At 35.8% G+C, this 23,435-nt stretch overlaps 1 protein-coding gene across 6 annotated transcripts in view; it reads right to left on the bottom strand.

The window, feature by feature from the left end:
• Positions 1–23,435, bottom strand: part of Patj (PATJ crumbs cell polarity complex component) — a 342,906-nt gene that overhangs the window by 300,904 nt on the left and 18,567 nt on the right. For all 6 annotated transcript variants that reach the window (XM_048815262.1, XM_048815263.1, XM_048815259.1 and 3 more), the window contains exons 6-9: positions 17,038–17,233; positions 14,416–14,544; positions 3,389–3,610; positions 1,077–1,179 (exon numbers count right to left, since the gene is read on the bottom strand). In XM_048815262.1, coding sequence (XP_048671219.1) covers positions 1,077–1,179; positions 3,389–3,610; positions 14,416–14,544; positions 17,038–17,233 — 650 coding nt within the window. The remainder of the gene's footprint in view (positions 1–1,076; positions 1,180–3,388; positions 3,611–14,415; positions 14,545–17,037; positions 17,234–23,435) is intronic.

The following is a 23,435-nucleotide window of genomic DNA, read 5'->3' on the forward strand; positions in this document are numbered from 1 at the left end:
TGATGGTAAAGTAGTAAAATGATTATTTTCCTTATTCAATAACATAAACATCAGATTTCCTCAATTTCTATCAGTCACTCACTTTTATTTACAATCTAAGCCATAAGTTTAGAAACTAAACTATGATTTCTTAACCAGGCTTATCATATTGACAATTACTCAATACGGTATTCTTGCAACATTATTATAAAACCCAGACTTAGCTCTTTTGGAACTTATTTAAATTCTGAATCTAAAAAGGTGGCAGTTAGAAAAATCTAAAGGTTTGAAAAAAAGGCATTTCATTAGGCTGAAATAGCACAAGGTGGTCTGACATGAATTTCATTCAGGACTTTGAATACATTAGCATACTTAATCTTTCTCACCTGCTGTAAGTATGCAAAATAACAATTTTTTTAAAAAGAAATTACCACTCTAATCTTGCTATTTTTTCAGAAAAACAAAAAAAAATTTGAACTAAATTCTCATGTAACCCATCGATATTTTCGAAATATTTACTTTTTTCTTACTTTAATAATTCTCTTGTAATAAAAGAAAAACTCTTACAGTTAAAATTACCAAAGTTAACTTTATAGGTCAAAGTTGAGAGAACGTCATTATTCAGAGATACTTGAGCCATGTATTTATCCTCACAATGCATAAATGTATTTCCTTTATGTAAAAGGAAAATAATTCTAACAAAATACTTTTGTGTTTCTTTAGCAATTAAACATAAGTAATATTTTTCACAATATGCAATATATGCAGTATTTATCAGACATAATACCTTAAGATATTGTTAAATATTACAATATTTAAAATATATCTATTTTAGAACACAAGGAGGTTCACTTCACCTGTTATATACTGAATTGGACAATTAAATTCTTTGTTAATGACTATCAAACCAGTTATTAAACTACTGAGATAAAAATGTGATTCTCTGATCACTGAAAAGTAACTGCCTGCTATTACAGATTCATGGTTTTATTGTTCAAGGTTTAAATTAAAACGTGCAGGCACTTAATTTTAGTGTCTGGAAACCTTTACTTCCTTCACAATTATTTCCAAATATAAAATAGAAATGATTCATTTACCTGTATGTGATGTTCCAACATAGCCAACAATTCTAATACCAAGACTCTGTCCATCTTTTTTAATGAGTTCAACATTGTAAGTTTCAAAAAGAGAAGAATTGTCCTAAGAGGAAATAAATTATATATGTTTAGTATATGACTGTGTGGACACACTCAATTTGTGCAAGATTTGCCAAGTTTTTTCTGTGACAAGCTGCTTTGTAAGATGGTTCCTGTGACATTCAGTCCCTGGAGGTACCCCCATGTTTATGTTACATTACATGGCAAAAGGGAGATTACCAAGTGGGCCTAATCTAATCACAAAAGCCCTTTAAAAGAAGTGCTTTCTTCCACTGGTAGCAGAAAGAGAAAAAGATTTGAGGTCTGGGGATATGGCTCAAGTGGTAGGGTGGTCACCTGGCATGCGTGGGGCGCTGGGTTAGATCCTCAGCACCACGTAAAAATAAAATAAAATGTTGTGTCCACTGAAAACTAAAAAATAAATATATTAAAAAAAAGATTTGAAACATAAGAACTCAACTCGTGGTTTGAAGATGGAAGGGGTCATATAAGAAGGAACTGGGGGTGGGGAGCTTAAGGAGCTGAAAGATGTTCTGGCTGATAGCTACCTAAGAAAAGGAGACCTCAGTCCCCCAGCTGCACGGAGCTGTATTCTGCCAATAATCTGAATGCACTTAAAAGTGGATTGTTCCAAGGATGTCCAGGAAAGAGCCCAGCCAGGTCAGCACCTTGATCTTGGCCTTGTAAGAAAAGAATCTAAGCAGACAGCCTAGCCAAGCCCACCCTGAATTCTGACCTACAGAAATGTGAACAAACGAAGGGTAATGTTTTAAGCTGCTAAATGTGTAGTAATCTGTTATACACTAGAAAACTAACATTCACTTAGAAAAACCTCAGTAATATTGAAAATACTGACCCTAAACATTTTTGTGGGGAGGTAGGGGAAGCAGGAATTGAACCCAGGGGCACTTAACCACTAAGCCACATATCCAGGACTTTTTACTTTATTTTTTAAATTCTGAGACAGTGTCTCACCAACTTGATTAAGGCCTCACTAAGTTGCTGAGGCTGGCTTTGAACTTTTGATTCTCCTGCCTCAGCTTCCTGTGCGACTGGGATTACAGGCATGTGTCACCAGCAAATTTGCTTTTAATACTTCTCATTAATAAAAACATTTCTGTAAAGAAGGTATCTAAACATATAACACTTTGCTTTCAATTCAAAATAGGAATATTAGAAAGTCAAGTACTGAGGGCTGGAGATATAATTTAGTGGTAGACTGCCTGCCTAGCACATATGAGGTCCTGGGTTCAAGTCCCACCACCAGAAAAGGAGGGGGAGTAAATAATTGATTGGCTCGAATTCTCATTTATCACACAACTTCACTGGTCCTTCACTAAAGAAAAAGACTAGGTAGCTAGAGTAATGGAGAGAAAAGTCATGGTTATAACCACAATTTGGAGAAATTTTTTTTTTAATTAAAGCTCTAATATTATAGATTTTAAAAGTTTCATTCCTATGGTTCCAAGTAGAAAAAGACAAACAACTTCCCAGAAGACCCTAAGTGACATCTCACAGTGGCCTTCCACCCTCAGAGTCACTTCTCTTTTCTCTCCTCCTCCTCCTCGCACCTCCTTTTTAAAGTTATTTCTTTGCTTTTGCCTTATTCATTCAGAGTCTGTGAGACAGAGTAAGGAAAACCTTGGAATGAAATAAAAGGATCTGTATTCAAATAATTCCAGCTTTTGTAGATTTACTCTCTATAATGCCTTCAATAAGTTCTTTAGTTTTCTCATCTATTAATGGATAAGACCTAACTTGTAGAAGTACTATGAAGATTTCATCATGAAGCACCTAGACATTGACTAATAACTATCATTATTATTTTATAACTATAAAAACTACTTGTTAACAAATATAATAAACATTATTATTAGTATCTAATTCCCTGTGGCCAGTGTGTTTCTATTAGTGATACTTCTCATACATACAATGATCAGTATTTATAGCTTCCCTTCCATCATCTAGATGTCTACCCACCAATCTAATAAAATCGAAATTTGGAAAATTTAAAATTTTCCAATTTACAAATCAGTAGCTGAGGCTCAAGGAAACTAAACGACTTAATCCTAAAAACAGCAAAAAATAAAATCAGGTATATATGGTTGTCTCCAAATTGGGGTCTCCTCTGCTTCACTCTGAACAATGAAATGCTGCTACTCGTGCCCATGTGGCACTGTGAGTAGAAAGGATTTCTTATCTTTCATTGTCTCATACCTCATGCCTGATTTAAGAAGTATTAGAGCACTCACAGAGGAAGGGCTAGTGTTGGCAACAGCAGCAGGCAGGGCAACCGGCAAAGCCACAGGAGTAGGAGGCGTTTCTGAAATTTCGCCAAATGGGTCTCTAGCCACAAGCATCCTGACTGAATTCCCACAGTTCCTCAGCACTTGGGCAACTTGCTCACTTGTCATTCCCTGCACATTCGTGCCACCAATCTTCAAGATGTGGTCCCCTGTCTGAAGTCTTCCATCCTTTAATATAAGAAAAACAAAATTATTCAGAGAAATCAATCTAATTCACTAATTGATAACAATTCACCAGACTTTCAATTCTGACAAAAAGAAGGATCTAAAATGTTGAGCAAAACACAGTATTTTTAATGAATGGCTGACTTGGCAAAACTAGAGCCAGGGTGTTAATGACAATGTATTCAAGGAAGAGATCAGAAAGCCTTGACCTCAAGGGAGGAGGGTCAGAACAGAAGCCTCTAACACAAAGCTAAGGAACAGGAAAGAACAACTAGCTCAGCCCACATCTGCAACAGGAAGTTGCCAGTGTGAGCAGAAGAGAATGAGGAAAGAGGAGAGTAGATGAAGAGATGAACTACTTAACAGCAGGTATTTCTCTCATGATGGGCATATTCTCAGTGTGACTGGGACCGGTAGTCATCGGAGTGTTTTAAATGGAGGAATGACATTATCTGATTGACTTTTTACAAGATCCACCAAGATTCTGTGCTTAAAATAGATTATAGGAGAAACAATCAAAGCAAAGATACCAGTTGGGAAGCTTTAGCAAAACTCTGGGAAGAGGTCACATCTTGGACTTGGTTAGTAGTTGAAGTGTTGAAATGGCAGATTCTAGATTTATTTTTAATGAACTGTCAACCAGATCTGCTGATAGTTTCTACATGGGGTATGAAAAGACAAAAAGGAATCAGAACCCCAAGATGTAAGCCTGAGTAACTAGAAAAGATAGAGTTGCCATGAAATGAGATAAAACTACAGAGGAACAGATGAATGGGAACGAGTCTGGAGTTCCAAGCCAGAGTTACGCAGCCTGAATGCCCATCAGACATCCAGGTGGAATTATAAATTATACAGCTGGATTTACAGGGCTGCAGTTCAGGGGAGAAATCCAAACTGCACATTTGAATTTGGGAGTCAAAGCACTTAGGAGACATTTAGAGTCCTGATCACAGACTTTTCCAGGTTTTTTCTGTTTTTGTTTTGTTTTTTGTTTGTTTGTTTGTTTGTTTGTTGGTAGTGGGGATTGAACCCAGGGGCATTTAACCACTGAGTTACATCCCTCAGACTCTTTATATTTTTGAGACAGGGCCTTGCTAAGTTGCTTAGGGCCTTACTAAATTGTTGAGGCTAGCCTCAAACTTGCAATCCATCTGCTTCAGGCTCCTGAATCACTAGGATTAGAGGTGTGAGCCACCAGGCTCAACAACGTGCTCTCTTTCTTAAGCTGGATGATAAGTACATTGGTGGTTATTATTGTGATTATGACATTAATATGCACGGACATTGTATTTATTCTTTTATGTGTATGTATGTCATAGAAAAATTTGATACAGCTTATGAAAATGTATGTCAGTTCAAAATATTTATAATTTGTTTGTGGAGTTTGTGAAATAGCTGATTCATCTGCAGTTTTACCAATTTGTTTCATCTGAAATTTTGATTTCTCTTGAATTACCATTTTTACAGTATATGAAAGGTAACAAAATGTCAACATAGTTGTTTTCAAAAAAAATTATGCATGTTAAAAATCACTTTCTCATATTATCTCCTTCAGAGAACAATCAGAAATTGAGATTCAAAAAGGGTGACTGACTTGACCAAGCTCATGAAGCAGCTAAGTGAAAGAACCAAAATTCAATCCAATAGACCACTGATGTTTCTCCTCATTTACTTATATTTGCCCTGTATTTTGATATCTCCAGAGTAACGTTATTGTAGCAAGGTGATCTCTCACACATGAAGGCTATTATTAGACAGAATATTTACTGTTTCTCAAGAAATTGTAACTGCCAAAAAGTTCAAATGGAATGAAGATGAAAAAGTTATTTTGCAACTGGGAGAGCAAGACAGCTTAGAATAGAGCATGACTGTTGGGTTAATTTGATTTTTAAGCTTCATAATCCTGCTTCCAGGTGGCACCTTCTATAGGCTACAGATGAAATTCTGAAGGAAGAAGTTTTTAAAAGCCTTAAACTGAAGTCCATTCACCATCCTTCCTTTTCTCCAATTTTGCAGGATCCTGAATGAAGGAGGTCTTCAGATCAAAATAATGAGTACAAAACTCTGGGCTTTAGTATAAATACTGCAGAAGGTGCTAGAAGTAACTGCAAGTGAAGATAAGCAAGTTTGCACATATACAGTTGAATTCAGACACATTTGGAAAGATCTGAGAAAGGAAACAGATGCAAGGAGAAATTATTAGAGAAAAAGGAATTAAGAATTGCCTTATTCCATTTTCCCTAATAAAAAATCATACTTTAATAATGATAATTTGATATTCTGTTCTCATTCATTCAAGAAAGTTGAAGTAAAATAAACAACTGCTCAAGAGAGTCAGTGTCCTGTGAATCAAACTACTCTTGAACAGAATTATGAGCTGACTAAAAGAGTAAAGAATAGCTAATAAATGTTTTCATACTTGACTTGGTAAAAGAGGGGCATTTCACAAAAAAGTATATATTTAGTCACTTCATAGGCACTCTTTTTTCCTATTTTACCTCATCTCTTACTTTAAAATGATGTAGATCATTTGCATCTGTCACTAAAAGTCAAACATTTTCTTCTTACAGAAAAACAGGTGTTCTGGAGGAATTCATAAGTGCAAAAATAGTCATTAGATTGATAGGAAAGACACCAAAATGACAGCTACCTTGTCTAAGTCCAGCAGCCCCAAGCACTGCACTTTATTGATATATTCTGATCAACATTCTCCTTCCATAACCTGTAGACTGAGTGAGGGAACCAAGATGCATAATAAATTATATCTTGTTCTTTAACAGAAATCATGAATTAATTAAAGCTAACAAACAGCTATGCCAACATTCAAGCATAGGATGCTAATCAAATATTCAATTATAAGTTTATTTTAATCCAAAGATTCTTCTAAAAGGAAAAATGATGCATATTGCCAAAGATAACGTGAAAGGCAAAAAATTAAAATGTTTGATGCAACAGGATATCACACAATCATAGTAAAAATACTAATAATATCACTTATAACCTAAAAAGAAAAAATTCTTTAGTCCAAGTTAACGTCTTTTTGCTTAAAAAAAAAAAAAAAAAAAAAATTCTATGTTAAGTTCTCTGATACATTGCTGTAGATAATTTCAATTAAAAATTATTTAAAACAGGCACAGCAGCTTAAGAGGCTGAGGCAGGAGAATCTCAAGTTCAAAGCCAATCTCAGCAACTTTGCAAGGCTGTAAGCAACTCAGGGAGACCTCAAAATTTTAAAAAGAAAATGAGCTAGAGATGTGGCTTACTGTTTCACACCTCTGGGTTCCATCCCTGGTATCAAAAAAATTCAAGTTAAAAATAAAAATTATTTGAAAGACTATAGAAATTCAGAGCTGAGCTACAAAAACAGTCAAGATCAAATTTATTACTTCAAAAACATAAAAAGGGACCAAATATTTCCATAACTCAGAAAATGAAATCATTATTATCTTTGCTTACAGGCCGGTTCTATTATGGGTCAAAAGGCAACATGTCATTAACAGAAAACAGTGACTTTATAAAATACACACTCTTTCTATCAACAGATTAAAGTACTAAACCCAAGTCTTCATATCCTATCCTACTCAAATCCCCAGAGCACGCATCAACTGGTTTTTAAAGATAAGGAAAATATCTGTCTACAGAATCACTCAAAACAAAACTGCTTGGGGAAAACCACCAGTTTAGTGGCTAAACCTTGCTTACTCTTGACTAAAGTCCTCCATAGTCCACACCCCTGTCCAACCCTTCCTTGGTTCCATTCCTTCTTAATAGTAAAGGTTACTGGATAATTGCTATGATTCATACTACAAATGTCTCATGCCAAGATGTCAATGATTTATGACAACTTTTAAATAGGCTATGTTATCACAGTCACCTTCTGAACACAATGGGATGACCAATGGATCTTACTTCCCCATAATTCCTCCAGACCATGTGAAAGAGGTTTCTACAAAACAAAGAAGTTTTACACCACCTGTTATCAATTTCAAAACAAAATTGAAAACTAGTTTCTGAAAAATTTTTATACTTTTGTCATAATGGGATAGAGTGCTCTAAGACATGTCTCTCAGGCACTATGGATACTCAAATACTCTCCAGTATCTGAAAGTATCTGAGGATTAGTAATAGAAAGGCCTTTCAGTTCCCCTTGCACAATATCATGTATTTTCCTACCCAAAATTGGCCCTAATTATATTAACTGACCACTCATTATAACTAACTAGATCTCAACAAATGCTTTCAAAAAGCTTCGTATACATCAACTTTTTAAAAACAATGACTGCATGCCAGGCACGGTGGCATATGCCTGTAATTTCAGCAGCTCACGAGGCTGAGGCAGAAGGATTGTGAGTTCAAAGCCAGCTTCAGCAACTTAGTGAGGCACTGAGCAATACGGCAGGACCCTATCTCTAAACATAACATTAAAAGGGGGGGGTGGGATGTGGCTCAGAGGTTAGGCACCCCAAGTTCAATCCCTGGTACCAAAAAACAACAAAAACAACAATGAAGCCTATTTTCTACCTAACTTCCTAACATTCGGGGTAATACACAGGGAAAAACAAGAAGAGCTTTGGAGTCAGACACACCCAAATTCAAAAGCTAGCTACTTTGGCCAAGCTGTATAGTCAAAGGTCAGTTACTTATCCTAATCTAAACCTTAAGCAATACATGAATAAATTCCTTTCTCATAAGAGTGTGGGCATTAAATTCAACAGTACATGTAAAATGTCTAGCCTAGTGCCTTGTTCATATCAAGTCACCAAATGCACCCATTTCTGATGATTTTTTAAGCTGCAGTGATCTCAATGTTGTCACACCTTCTCAACTCAAAGAGCTATTTTATTAAACCTCTTTAAAGAAATACTGAACTTCTTTTCTAATTTCATAACACAACAATATTCTTTGAAAAAGCAGTATTAGTTAACGCCTTTAAAAGGATCACTCTATGATCACAAGTAACCTCGATCATGCCTTCACATTAATGACCTAAGACAGCCATATTCCCCTACTAGGGAAATCACCACAGGCCTAAAACTGCTAACCTTGGAAAGGCTATCTTATAAGGATGGCACTGCCTGACATCTGGGAGCTCAGATTCTATGGACATTCCCACTACATTGTTAAGAATGGCTCACTGTGCTTGAATGATTTGTTCAACATGCTTTCTCCTGAATACCTGCTTTTGTCTGCAAGTCTGGGACTTTGGTATGTCCTGGACAGTGTGTGCCTACGTGACCAGCACCTAATAAACCCTGGGCTCTGAGTCTTCGATGGCTTCCACGCAGACATTTCTGATACTTCACTTCATGTACCACCACCCCCCCATACCAGGGATTGAACTCAAGGGCACTCAAACACTGAGCTACATCCCCACCCCTATTTGTATTTTATTTAGGGACAGGGTCTGAGTTGCTTAGCACCTCACCATTGCTGAGGCTGGCTTTGAACTCACGATCTTCTTGTCTCAGATTCCCAAGACACTGGGATTACAAACATGCACCACCATGCCCGGCTCATGCCCCTTTTCTGCTATTGTTTTGGCTTTGTATTCTGTCATTACAACAGATCACAGCCATGAATCCAACTGTATGTTGAGTCCTATGTGTCCTCCTAGCAAATCCCAGGATGTAGTCTGGGAGACTATTTCAGAATCATGAAATTACACTAAGAAGTAATTTGACCAGAGTTAGTGGTGAACCCACGACTCAAGCCTTTATCTGAATCTAATGCTCCCATGCTATGATGCTATGCTCTTTCCTTTCAGAGATGCTTACTCAAGATGTAGATCAGTTGAGAAGAATCTGCCCAGAGGAAGCTAACAGAAAGTGTATAAACCACATCTTGTGCCATAGACTGGTGTATTAAAGGACTACAGCCAAAATGAGTTCATGAGTTATAAGAAGCCTAACACTGAACAGAAAAAAAAAAAAAGCACTACTATAATTAAAATTGACTGAGCCCTTAGGAGTCAGGTACTGTGTTAAGCGCTTTACGTGCATTATTATCTCGTGTANAAAAAAAAAAAAACAAAAAAAAAAATTGAGGCCAGGCATGAAATAAATGGGTTATAGCCATAAGGTTGAAGGAATTTTACCTGCCATCAGCTGAGATGAAATAAAGAAGCAAACACAAAACTGTCCTCATGTGTATACCTCACCTTATTCCCTCTAGAAAAAGTCAAAAGTTCTGCCCTTCTTAGAGCTGGCTATTCTCTGTTGATAGATTTGACCAAGACTGCACAGTGTTCATCAAGAAAAGGAAAGCATTAGGATCAACTTTTGATAAATAGACTTAAACAGCAAAGCATAGTTGAACAGATATGGGCTCTATCTTGACTTTGTCACTTCCCAGCCATGCAACCTTGGGCAATTTCTTAACAGTTCCCCCATGTCAATAACTTGGAAATAAAACTCATAAGACTGCTCTGAGGATTACATTAGAATAATGTATATTAGGCAGATGACAACATCTGCCATAAGCATTTGCTTCTCCATTACAACTCTGTGATGGGCATAACCCTACCCCCTCCTTGATGATCTGAAATAGTGACGATCCCTTCCAGTAAAGAGCAAAAATCAGACTTGGGCTTTTCCAAATAGTGTGTCAATAGAATTAATCTGGGAAACTCTGCACATCATATTTTCCTTGTGAAATTCATAATGCACATTAGTATATTAAAAAGCCAGAAAATTCTTATATAAAAAAATATTTGATTTTATTTAAATTTATTTGACCCTTTGTTTTACAAAATAACTACTCTACTTTGCACTTTGAAAAACACTACTCCAGCAAACAAGCCTATTAAAATTTCTGGTGGGGTGGGTGGGAATCGAAATACTCCAAAATGTTTCATCCCTTTGCTAGTTACAAAAAAATCCTTTCAAAAAAAACCCTCAGGGCTGAGTTGTAGCTCAGTGGTAGAGTACATGGTTAACATGCAAGAAGCCTGGGTTCAATTCCCAGCACATATATACATACATATACACACACACACCCCTGTAAGAATATTATGTTTTGTGCCACAGATGTGTTTTAAAGACCCATAAAATGAATATTTTGTTATCAGATCCTTTTATATTGTTTAAAATTGTTGAGGCCACAAAGATGAGGATTATGAAATGGCACAAGAAACTATTGGAGTGACAGATGTGTTCATTATCTTAGTGGTGATGGACAGCATGACAGTTAAAATTTTACATGTCACTTGGTTAGAGTGCAGCATAGAGCTGCTTGGCAAAATGCTAGCCTAGATATTGCTACAAAGGTATTTTGTAAATGTGAGTCTCATCTACAAACTAGATGTGACTTGTTTGTGCCTAGTGTGTACTATGTGATCAACAACCAATAAAACCCTGGGGTCTGAGTCTCTGATAGCTCAGATGATTTCAGGGTAATAACCACCGATAATATGAATGAACCTCATCCAATCAGCTTACAACTTTAAGAACAAAAACTGAGGTTTCCTAAAGAAAAAAACGAAACTGTCTCATGCCTGGTAACATCTCACAGCTGGATAGCATCCTGCCCTGGTCTCCTAAATCTTACCAGTTTACCTTAGAGATTTCAAACTCAGAACTACATTAATTCCTGAGTTTCTAGCCTGCTGGCCTGCCCTATAAATTTCAAGTCTTACAATGCTGTGATCTAATCCTTAAAATAATCTCTTACTACATACATATATCCTATTGGTTCTATTTCTCTGAAAAACTCTGACAAAAATGAATTCACAAGTATATACCTATGTCAAGTTATTAAATTGCAGGCTTTATATAGGTACAATTTATTGTATGTCAGTTTTACATTAGTAAAGCTCTAAAAAATAACACTGAAAATTTCAGTGTTTTCATTTATGAATTATCTGTCAATATCTACTGAATTAGAAATTAGCTCCAAGAAATTTTTAAATATATAATAATATAGTAACATGTATTAAAATAATTAGTGTATATATTTTTAATTTTAAAAAGAGTTTTATTTTCCCAAACAAAAAATAATAGTGAGAAGAGTGTTACTTTTCACATTTGTGCAAAACTCTTAAAAGAAGACAACTAGATTCTCTTATCTCATTCAGTATTCAATATGTTGTGAGATGTTTGGGTTGAAATATATGAAGAGAATCTGGCCTCAATCAGATATACACTTGGAAAAGGGAGTTGTATTTTAATAGTCCTTTCAGCCAATTCTTCTTTGATAACACACCCAAACTTGACAAGTTGTGATTTCTTAAGATCAGCTGTAATGTGGAATCTAAAGCCACATCAAAAAACTTTTAGACACTGTTTCATTAAACCCTTTGATCTTTTACTTTGTCATATCACATATTGATCTTCAAAAAATATTGATTCATAGAGTATACAGATCTTCCAAAATACTGACATATTTCATTATACATATAAAAAGTCACATTGGTGACTATCATTAATAACGTACTCAAAAAAACTCTTTAAATACTGGCAAGTTTAAGCTCATGAACAAAATTTTTCAAAACTTTAATTTTTCTCGAAAGCTGAAATTTTGTCATTGCCGTAAGTACGGTGGCACACGCCTGTAATCCCAGCAACTTAGGAGGCTGAGGCAGGAGGATCATGACTTCAAAGCCAGCCTTAGCAACTTGGTAATGCAATAAGCAACTCAGCAAGAACCTGTTTCTAAATAAAAATATTTTTTAAATGGCTAGGGGTGTGGCTTAGTGCCCTTGAGTTCAATCCCCAGTACAAAAAAAAATTTGTCACTGCCAACACCACCAAGAGTTTCTCCTAAAATAGGTTCACTTCATTAATTGTCAAGGAAATATCCATCAAATACCTAAGTCTGAATAACCACAATTTTTCTGTCAATTATTAGTTCAAAAATAAAAAATGCTGTTACATATGAAAAATGGCTTCTTAAAAAGAAAAATATCATTTGATTATTACAAAGTGAACGTTGCTATGCATAATGATACTGTTACTTGTTTGTAGAGAGTCTACTATGTGCCCATTTTTATCATCTTTATAGAAATTTTTGTTATATATATTATCCTTTTATAAAAATTTCAAAATAAATCCCATTTGGATGCTTTTAAAAAATGGCTTCTTTACTTCACAAATGCTTTTGCTCAAGATGACCATGCTTTGGTACACAGGAGTGTATGCATACCTCCCATTTTGTCCTTCAATCGTAAATAGACATGTACCAAAAGGTCAAATTTTTTTACTAAATTTTATTGTTTCTACTGCATCATAAAGAACCATACATGGACCTGGAATTTTTTACTTTCTTGTTGCAAGAGCATGGCCAGAAAGAATGCAGTGACAGTCAGTAAAGATTGAGGCCACCGCCTTGTTTTGCACTACAACACCAGCAATTCTTGTCAAACACTATTTCTGAATCATCAGTACAAATGTCAATGGTATAAAAGGGGATAATAATATTTTATAATAACACAGTAAGATAATAACATCTTAGTATTACTATACAAATAGTTTTGATTTCATAGACCCCCTGCAAGTCTCAAAGACCCCCAGAGGCCAACCAATCGGAACTACCGCTTTAAATAAACTCTCTCAGGTGCTAGAAGGACAATGGAAACATCAACAATTTCACAGTTTGTATATAGTAAAAGTAATTTTGATCAGAAACAAGGGGCTAAGGAACTTATCTCAAAGCTGCATTTGCACAGCAAGTTTCTGAGTTTTAGGGGCTGAGGTTGTGGCTCAGTGATAGAGCACTTGGGGGTCCTGGGTTCAAATCTCAGCACTGCATATAAATAAAGGTCTATTGACAACTTTAAAAAAAAAGAAATACAAAAAAATTTTAAAAAAAAAAATGTTTCTGAGTTTTGTTGTTTTTTTCATTTTATGTGGTGTTGCAGCTGTTGAAACCCAGAGCCTCCTGCATACTAGGCAAGCAATTTACCACCGAGCTATACCCAGAGCCCTGTCAAGTTTATTTTCACTTATAGAATATGTCTATTAGAAGAGATAAGTTTATATCTACCTGGACAATTATCAGTGAAATTTTATGTATTATTTGGATTATGGAAATAATCACAGTTATTTAAGATTTATCATGGATGTTCTACATAATATGAGCTCTTTATTCAGTGGGTTTACAATCAAATTTCTAAAAACTGATATGGCTAAGTGTGGTAACCCATGCCTATAAAGCCAGCACCTTGGGAGGCTGAGACAGGAAGATTGCAAGTTGGAGGCCCACCTCAGCAACTTAGTGAGACCATGTCCCAAATAAAAACTTAAAAGGGCTGGGTGTGTAGCTTAGGAGTAGCAAAAAAAAAAAAAACCCTTAAAATGTGATATTTAACATTTTCTTTCCTCTAAAATTAAGTAAAAACAATGGCTAAATTTTTAAATGGTCCACTTTCAGTTTAAGCACTGCTAAATAATGAAGGACAGAGATTTGATTTATAATAGCAGAAAATTTTAATTCAAGTGACATCTTACATGTACAATATTAGGAGAAATGTTTATTATAATCATCAAACCTTCTGGTTTTATCATTATGCCCTTGAATTATACTCTGGAGGAGAATAATACAGATGTTCAAAATGTACTAACAACTATTTTCAACAAGAAATATTATCCTTTGATAAATTTAAGAAGGTTGTTCCCCCCACCCACCAAAAAAATGTTGCCCATGTAAAATAAAGCAGAATACACGTTAGTATTTATGGAATAAGCCATTTTTAAGCTGTAGTTAAATTCTACTTATTGAGTCATATGTCCTAGTAACTCATGTTATAAAATTACAACTCAAGTCATACAATTTAAATTTTATAAAACCAAAATGATAAAAGGAAATCAACTTACTCGATCAGCTAATCCTCCAGGAACTATGGTCCTCACAACTACGCCACTTGACTTTCCTCCAACTATTCCAAATCCTAATCCAGAGCCATCGTTAATGAGTTCAACATCCTCAATATGGCCCCAACAAACCTATGAATTAAAGGCAAGTAAGAACCACAATATTGGTACAACACACAGATCTTAACTTTCCAGTACTGTCACTACTAAAATGATAGATTTGCAAGAAAATGAATATTCATACACTTAATTAAGGCAGCAATCCAGAGGCTAAAATTTATAGGCCCTGAACTAAGGATCTTATATCCAGGAGAGAAAAAGCTAAAACACAATTAAAATGCAAGGCAGAATATCAGACAAAACATTGTAGCTCTAAGAGGACAAGAAACATTCCCCAGTCTATGACCAAATCTAGCAGAAGGCCTGGCTTGTATAGGAACCAATAAATATGTGATTGCTTCAATTGAAAGTCACAGGGCTGGGGATTTGGCTCCATAGAAGTGTATTGGTAGTAGTGTGTTCACCTAGCAGGCACAAAGAGCATCAGGGAAGAAAAAAAAAACCTTAACTTGAATTGGAAGTCACAAAATGTTAGGAAGACTTCAGAGGTTTGGGGGAGAGAAGAGTCATAAGAAATGGCTGGCGTGTGGCTCAGTGGTAGAGCGTTCTAGCATGTGTAAGGCACTGCGTTCGATCCTCAGCACCACATAAAATAAAATAAAGGTATTGTGTCCACCTACAACTGAAAAATAAATATTAAAAAAAAAACATAAACTGCACTACAAAGAAGGAAGACAAGAACAAATTTGGACCAGGTAGTGGAATGGGTCAAAGATACAGTCAATAGATTGAGTTAACTGGGAAGACAAATGGGAATTCAAGGTTTTAGAAAATGGAATGACAAGGAGAAGGCAGTGGCTTGTGAAAATTAATCTGGCAGCAATGGAAAGAATGAAATGGTAAGAACATGATGAGGTAAAGAGACAAATTTAGGCGGCATTAATGAGGGAAAAGAAAGGCAGACCCAACTGAAGATATTGTTAATAGAATCATACAAATCAGACAAGAAGAAATAAGCACTTTTCCTCCGACTAGCAGGTTTCCATGAGAAATGTGCATTAAATTCATATAATCCAACAGCAGAACAATGTCTCCCTCTCAAGATCATGAGGGCATAATCATTATTTAGTTCTTCTATTACATAAAATTGGAAAACTACTATGCAATGTTAAAATAAACAGGAATATAGGGAATATTTAATAAGCTCATGTCTGGAACAATGCCTAGTAACTAGGAAGCATGTTTGTTAAAATAAGAACCCTGGCTGGGGGCTAGGGTTGTGGTTCAGTGGTAGAGTGCTTGCCTCACATGTGTGAGGCACCGGGTTCAATTCTCAGCACCACCTATAAATAAATGGATAAAATAAAGGTCCATCACCAACTAAAAGAATTAAAAAAAAAAAAAAAAAGTAGAAGAAACCTTGCTAGGCACAGTGGCACCCACCTGTAATCCCAGCGGCTCTGGAGGCTGAGGCAGGAGGATCATGAGTTCAAAGCCAGCCTTAGCAATTTAGTGAGGCCCTAAGCAACCCAGTGAGACCCTGTCTCTAAATAAAATACAAAAAGGGCTGGGGGTGTGGTTCAGTGGTTAAGCACCCCTGTTCAATCCCTGGTGCTCCTCCACCCCCCCAAAAAAGAAGCCTGAATCAATGACAGCAGCTACTGCTCACAGAGTGTTAACTGACACCAGCCCTACGCTTGGCTCTTCACACACCTCTTTCAATCTTTACAACTATTACTAGTTTTAAGTAACAGAGAGACTGAGGTGTGGAGAAGTCAAGGACCTGCTGGTGTCACACAACTAGGAGAGGAAGAAATAGACTTGAACCCACCAATGCATGACTCCAACACCCTTATTCTTTATATGCTAGACAATGTCCCACTTTGTCCATTGTAGTTATTATGTAAATTGTGCTGCATAAATATTACAGAGTGTAACAGGAAAAATGCCTATACTTTAATTTGTGTTGTGACCTTGTAATGTACCAGTTTTTTTTTTCTTTTGTCCCGAGGAATGAAAATTATATAAATCAGCTAGCACTTAGTGTTATAAGAAAATAAGATTTATTAGCAGGCATTCTGAAGACGCTGGCCAAAATCTGGTAAATGTTACAAAGCAGCTTTAAGAATTCCTAAAACAGACATACTTTTTTTCTTCCAAACTGTGAAGTATATATCCTTACATGAAAAAAAAAACCTACTATAATTTTGTAGCATCAATAACCTACCCATAGACTCCCATTATAATTCATAAAAATAATGTTTTTGAAATGTTAACTTTCTATAAAGTTAACTTTCTATAAAGGAACATAAGACACCACCACCAAATAAACTACACCTAACACTCAATTTGACCCCTATATTAAATAATAATCTTAAATTAAAAGTCCCACAGGACATTAAAAAGACTAAATAAATAGCCCTTCATGAAACATCTTGTTTAAATATGATGCACTTGGAGATATGATCATCCCTCTTGACCCATGACAAGTAAATGACACCTGAATATATACTTCTTATCACCAATAGCATAATTCAAAATTATTTTCCCAAGTTTGCAACTCACTGTTTCAGGCAGAGTTGTATCAGCTGAGCTGGTAGAAGTCCTGCTTTTTGTGTGGACTGGTTCCCTGGCTACAACCAGATGCAAAGATCCACCCGTTTGTTGTAATAATGCAATTGCTTGCTGGTGAGAAATATTGTGATCCAGTGGTGTGTGATTAATGGCCAAAATCTGGTCATTTTCCTTTAATCTTTGATCCCTTAATCATATAAGAAAAGAAGGTTATGTTTAAAGTGATCTAATAACTTGACTTTTAAATATCTGTTATTTAAGTTCAGCAATTTATTGCTTATGGTACTATTTCACTCAATACATTTACCTGAAGAATTATGTAGATACATAACAGAGCTCAGAGTGCCTTTTCATAACACTTAATAACTAATGTACTAATTAGCTAGTGCATCCCTATATACACACTTACACACACACATTTTAAAAGTCAGTTGGTTAGAAAAATAAACCAAAACACTTTAGAAGGCCCTACTGCCAAGGGTTAGCAAGTGTGAATACTGCATGAACCCTGTACTGTTGGAAGCTTTCCAATCTGATTTCTATCCATACTATACTAGGATAACCGTTTTCTGAACTTCACCAAGAGCCTCCTCGCTAGCAGGTTCACCCCATCTCCATTTTCTTTACTTCTTTATCACTTGTCAGTAGAGGCCAAATACTCCTTGAAAACCCATGGCGATTACTTCCAAACCTATATCTAATCCCTTTTCTCCCAAACCAATCTCCCAACTGCTAACAAAGGTTAAAAGGACAACTAAAAAAAAAATTAATAATAACAATCTCTAAAGAAAAAAAAAAAAAGCACTACTATAATTAAAATTGACTGAGCCCTTAGGAGTCAGGTACTGTGTTAAGCGCTTTACGTGCATTATTATCTCGTGTAATCCTCACAATCACCTTTAAAGTAGTTAAGTTTTACGTACAAAAACTTAAAGCTCAGACTACCTTAACACCTTATCTGAAGAGTCTGACTCTGAAGCATAGTCATCACCTGCTATGGTAACATGCATTCCAAGGATAGTCTACAATTTACTGTCCTGGTTTACTGCATTTGACTATTATCTTCCAAGTACCATTGAAATACTATTCCTGCTGGCCGAGCAACAGTACCCTAACACTTCCTTGTCCTTCTTTGTCTCTTTTGGATCCACCCATCTCCTCCTTTCCATTCCTACTCTCCAGTTGGAATCCTCACCTAACATCTAAAATCTAATTCGCAAGATTCCATCAGATTTACATTTCTAGGCTCTCTGCATGCTGGTATCTTTTCCAGTTCAAACATGTGTAATGATCAGCTATTGCTAACCAATAAAGAAAGCAGCAAAGAAATGAAAACAAACTCCTGTCATGACTGTTTCATAAAGGAACATTTTTACCTCTTAAAATACAGGAAGGGATTTATTTCAGAATAGAATAATCCTTTTCACAAATACAATTTTGAATTATGAAGAGTCCATTATATTGCCCCCCTGCCTCCTTTTTTCTCTCATTTCATAACAGGTCAGGAAAACCTTGTCATGGACCAGAATATCAAGAATACTGACCTCTAGGACAGAGGGTAAACTTGGCTGGTCTTGAAGGCCTCAATGTTCTGCCCCTAAGTACTCTTCCTACTTGGATTCTGTCCACACAAACTATTTCTTCAACTACTCTGACTTATGACTTCTCTCTCAAATATGTGTGGCATTTCCTGCTCTGGTATAAACTGTTCCCTCCACATCTAATACCTTTCTACTCTACTCAGCCTAATTCAATTCCACCTGTAACCATTCAGTTGAGTCTCATATCTCAGTCCACAATGTTCTGAACCACTCGTTCACTCACTAAATACTCAGGTAGGTTAAGCATGCTGCCTACAGAGTTAGCTAAGTCCTTCCCTATTGGATTTTAAGTTTCCTGGAGACAGGTACTCATGTTTTGGAGTCTTCCTTGGAAAGAGCAAGTTCAATATCTCAATTTATTTATTTATTTATTTTTGGACAGTAGTGGGGATTGAACACACTGGCACTCTACAACTGAGCTACATCCCTAGTCCTTTTGTTAAATTTTGAGATAGAATCAAGTTGCCAAGGTTGGACTTGAACTTTCAATCCTGTCTCAGCCCTCCCAAGTACCTGGAATTACAGGTAGGTACCCCTATGCCCAGTTAATATTCCAATTTTTGATATTAAAATAGTCTTTCACAATAAATCATGTAGCATTAAAAATGTTGTTTAAAAATCTTTTCATTAATATTAGGAATGACATAATAAGGTGAGAACAAGATATAAAAGTGTATATATTCTATGACCTTGTCTTTACAAAAAAGAAAACATTATGGACTGGGGGTATAGTGCAGTAGATCAAACCCAGTATTCTCACAATGTATGTGAGAATACTGGGTTTGATCCCCAATATTGGGAAAAAAGAAAAGAAAGCATATTTCTCAGTTGTATCAGGATGCTCAAAATTCAAATATTTCAGCATTAGGGTATAAGCTCAGTTGTACAGCACATATTTAGTATGCACAAGGCCCTGGGTTCAATCTCAGCACATTTCAAAAGAAAGTTTCAAGTATCTTGAGACTTTTATTTTTACTTACTATATTTCCATACTTTATAGTTTTTTATTATATGCATAACAGATTTTCATAATTTTAGAATATTTTTTGAGAATGCTGCTTGCGAAGCATCTCCCCAGTATTAAAGAAACATTTCTTCTTAAATGTAAATACTACAGGACAATATACAGGAATCATTTCCATTCTTCCATCTCCATATCCCCCTTTCTCTAACTTCTTCAACTAAATTTCTATTCACAGCATGTTCATCCAGGGACTCTCTTAATTAATCCTAAATGAGTGAGATACATTTAAATCTTTTTAGCCCTGATCTAACTCATTTTTCATAAGTCCTTAATTCACCCCTGGATTTTCTATTTTCTAAAAATCAATCTATTTTAATCTACCTTTTCCCCTACCCAATAGACTTCAAGGACACTTCCTTTCTCTCTGAGTTAAAATCCATTCTTTCCAAGATAAAATCTGCTCAGGGAATATAAACTCAATCCAGGATAAATAAGCTACAGAGGAAAATTTGGATTTTTTTTCACACATTCTACTTAATTCCTCCATGCAATTATTTATACTTATATTTTGGTATATAATTATACTATATATACAATTAAATTCCCCACACTAATTTGTAGTTTATATAATTATACATAATTATACCATATAAACATATATGCAATTTAGCTCCCTCATACTAATTTTTATATACACACACATATTGAATTCACACTTTCCATTCAAGAGGAAACAAGTTCTTGTGTCTCCATCACAACATTCAGAAATAGTGGATTTCCATGACTTTGACAGCCAGCAGGTTAGGCAAGTATCTGTGTGGAAAGTCCTCAGAAGAAAGGAAGTACTGATCAAGATCATGAAGACCCTTTAGCATATCTAGAAGGTCCTGTATGGCTGGCACCTACCTCTCCCTCTGCCCCTTCTGCATCATCTTGTATTATTCTCCTCCAAATAAATAGCAGTCACGCTCCAAGCATAGGACCTGTGTTCCATTTCCATCTCTTCATGAGGGTAATGAGCTATTCCATTCCCCAATACATTCTGTTCTCTTCAGACCCTGCTGTCTCTCCAAGTCTCCCATTGCCTCTGAGAAGCCACCTTACTCCTTGCCATTGGTCAAGGTTCTTATCCACTCAAATCATCAACTTCCTCTTTTTGGAAACATTCAATTTGTAATCACAGACCTATTACTAAAAAGTACTGAGACATAATAATTGACTACAAGCAGGTTGGAATAATGTCTCTTTTGTTTAACATTTTATACCCAAAACATAGCATACAATCAAAATTCAATATCTGTTAAAAGCCAGGCATGATGGCACCTACAGTTCAGGATACTCTGCAGGCTGAAGGAAAAGGATCACAAGAGCCCACAAGTTCAAGACCATCCTGAGCAAAAATTTTAAAAAGTTAAATAATGAATAGGCGGATGAAGATATACCTCCCCTGTGCAGGGAAAGCTTCCCGGCACCTCTCTATTTTGCTCATGTCTCACTGCCACCTCTTATTACTACTTCTAATTCCCAACTTTTTCCAGCAGGTATGTGTAACAGTGTCATATGGAACAATGTCTATTAAAAATACAAGCTGCTCCCTCACAGAAAAGCTTCCATTTTGTTTCTTCAAGAAAGCTTAGATGAGCCAGGTGCAGTGGTGCACACCTATAATCCCAGTGGCTCGGGAGGCTGAGGCAGGAGGATCACAAGTTCAAAGCTAGCCTTAGCAACAGCAAGACGCTAAGCAACTCAGTGAGACCCTATATCTAAATAAAATACAAAATAGGGCTGGGGATGTGGCTCAGTAGTTGAGTGCCCCTGAATTCAATCCCTGGTACCAAAAGAAAAAAGAAAAAGAAAATAAAGCTTAGGGGAAGTCTGGAAGTGTGACTCAATGACAGAGAGCATATCCAGCAAACGCAAGGCCTTGGGTTCAAAACTGAGCGACAAAAAAGAAAAAAACAGCTTGCGGGGAAAGTACTATGGAGTGTAAAACAAAAAGTAGTTACTAAAGCAGCAGCAAAATAACATACTTAAAATATTTGTTTTTCTTAAATTTGATAAATTAAAGTAACTTATAAAAATGGTTTATCATGGAAAAAAATAAATATATATCTGGGATTTTTCTTTATCCACTGAACAAAAATATGGCGAAAATTTGTTTCCACTGGAAAATTTTCTATATTTATTTAGAAAATTTTATTTATTTATTTATTTGGATTGAACCTGGGGTACATAACCACAGAGCCACATCCTCAGCCTTCTTTTTTGTTTTGTTTTTGGTTTTGTTTTGTTTTGTTTTGAGACAGGGTCTCAATAAGTTGCTATGGCTGGCCTCAAACTTACAATCCTCCTGCCTCAACCTCTCAAGTCGCTGGGATTAGAGGTATGCACCACCATGCTGCTAGGCTTTCATTTTAAAGCATTAAACACCAGTTCTTTCCGCATTATCTTCTAGTCAGCAAGATTAGTTGGTAAAAATTTGAGAAGTTCTTTGTAAATGTTTTCTGTATTCCTATACATTACACATTTTCATATCTTCCCTCTCATCTGTGGTCCACACTAGCCATATCATTTGTTATTCAATTTGATTTATATATTTTTAATGTATTTTGGCAAAGAATACTAAAGTCACCATCTACAGTATTTTCTCAGGTTATTAGCCTACTGCATTACTATTTGTTTTGGTTTTTTTTTCCTCTATTAATGTAGTGAAAGCAAAAGTTCAAACATACAGGCACACAAACTTTATTCTTTGATTATTCAAAATCCCAATAACACAAATAAATGATAGTTCACTTACTTATCATTCGTTAAACAAATAGATACTAAGCAACTACTATATGCTATTTAGTATGTTGGGAGCTACGGAAATAATGATGTATATAAATCATCAGGCATCCCACAGTGAATCAGTACCCTATTAATGGGAGGAAAATAGGAAGATGTATATAGTGTCTTAAAGACTTATTAAGCCAGGCAGTGGTGCTCAGGAGGTCAAGGCAGAAGGACTGCAACTTCAAGGCCAGTCTCAGGAACCTGGTGAGACACTGTCTCAAAATAAAATTTTTAAAAAGGACTGGGGATGTAGTACAGCAGTACAACACCCCTGCATTCAATCCCAATATGAGGAAAGAAAAAAACTGTATGAAGTAAATCATGCTACTTTGTATGTTGCCATAAGAGGAACAAATACTATTATTCATCCCTTAAAATCCATGGGGGTGATGGGTTCTAGGACTACTTCATACCAAAAAGCCCATGATCCTTAAGTCTCTTATATAAAATGACACAGTATTTGCAAATAACCTATGCATACTCTCCCATATACTTTAAGTCATCACTAAATTGTTTATAATACCTAATACAATATAAATGGTATATTAAAAAATTGTTATGTTGTATTGTTTACGGGAAAATGACAAAAAAAAAAGTCTGTACCCATTCAGTACAAACATGATTTTCAAATATTTTCAATCATGGTTGATTAGATCCATGAATAAGGAACATGTGAATACAGAAGCCCTTACTATGTATTGAGCACTACTCAATCAGCTTTATTAATATTATTTCATCTGTATCTTAACATAACATTGCCATTTTACATATCAAAGAAACAAAATTTTAAGCTGGGCATAGTGTCACACGCCTGTGATCCAAAAGCCTTAGGAGGCGGAGGCAGGAGGATCTCAAGTCTGAGGCTAGCCCCAGCAACTTAGCAAGACTGTCTCAAGATAAAATAATAAAAAGGCCTGGGGATATGACTCAGTGGTTAAGCACCCTTGGGTTCAATATGCAGTTACCCCACCTCCCCCTCTCCCCCCCCC

Source organism: Marmota marmota, unplaced genomic scaffold (assembly GCF_001458135.2).
Source record: "Marmota marmota marmota unplaced genomic scaffold, marMar, whole genome shotgun sequence".
NCBI lineage: Eukaryota > Metazoa > Chordata > Mammalia > Rodentia > Sciuridae > Marmota > Marmota marmota.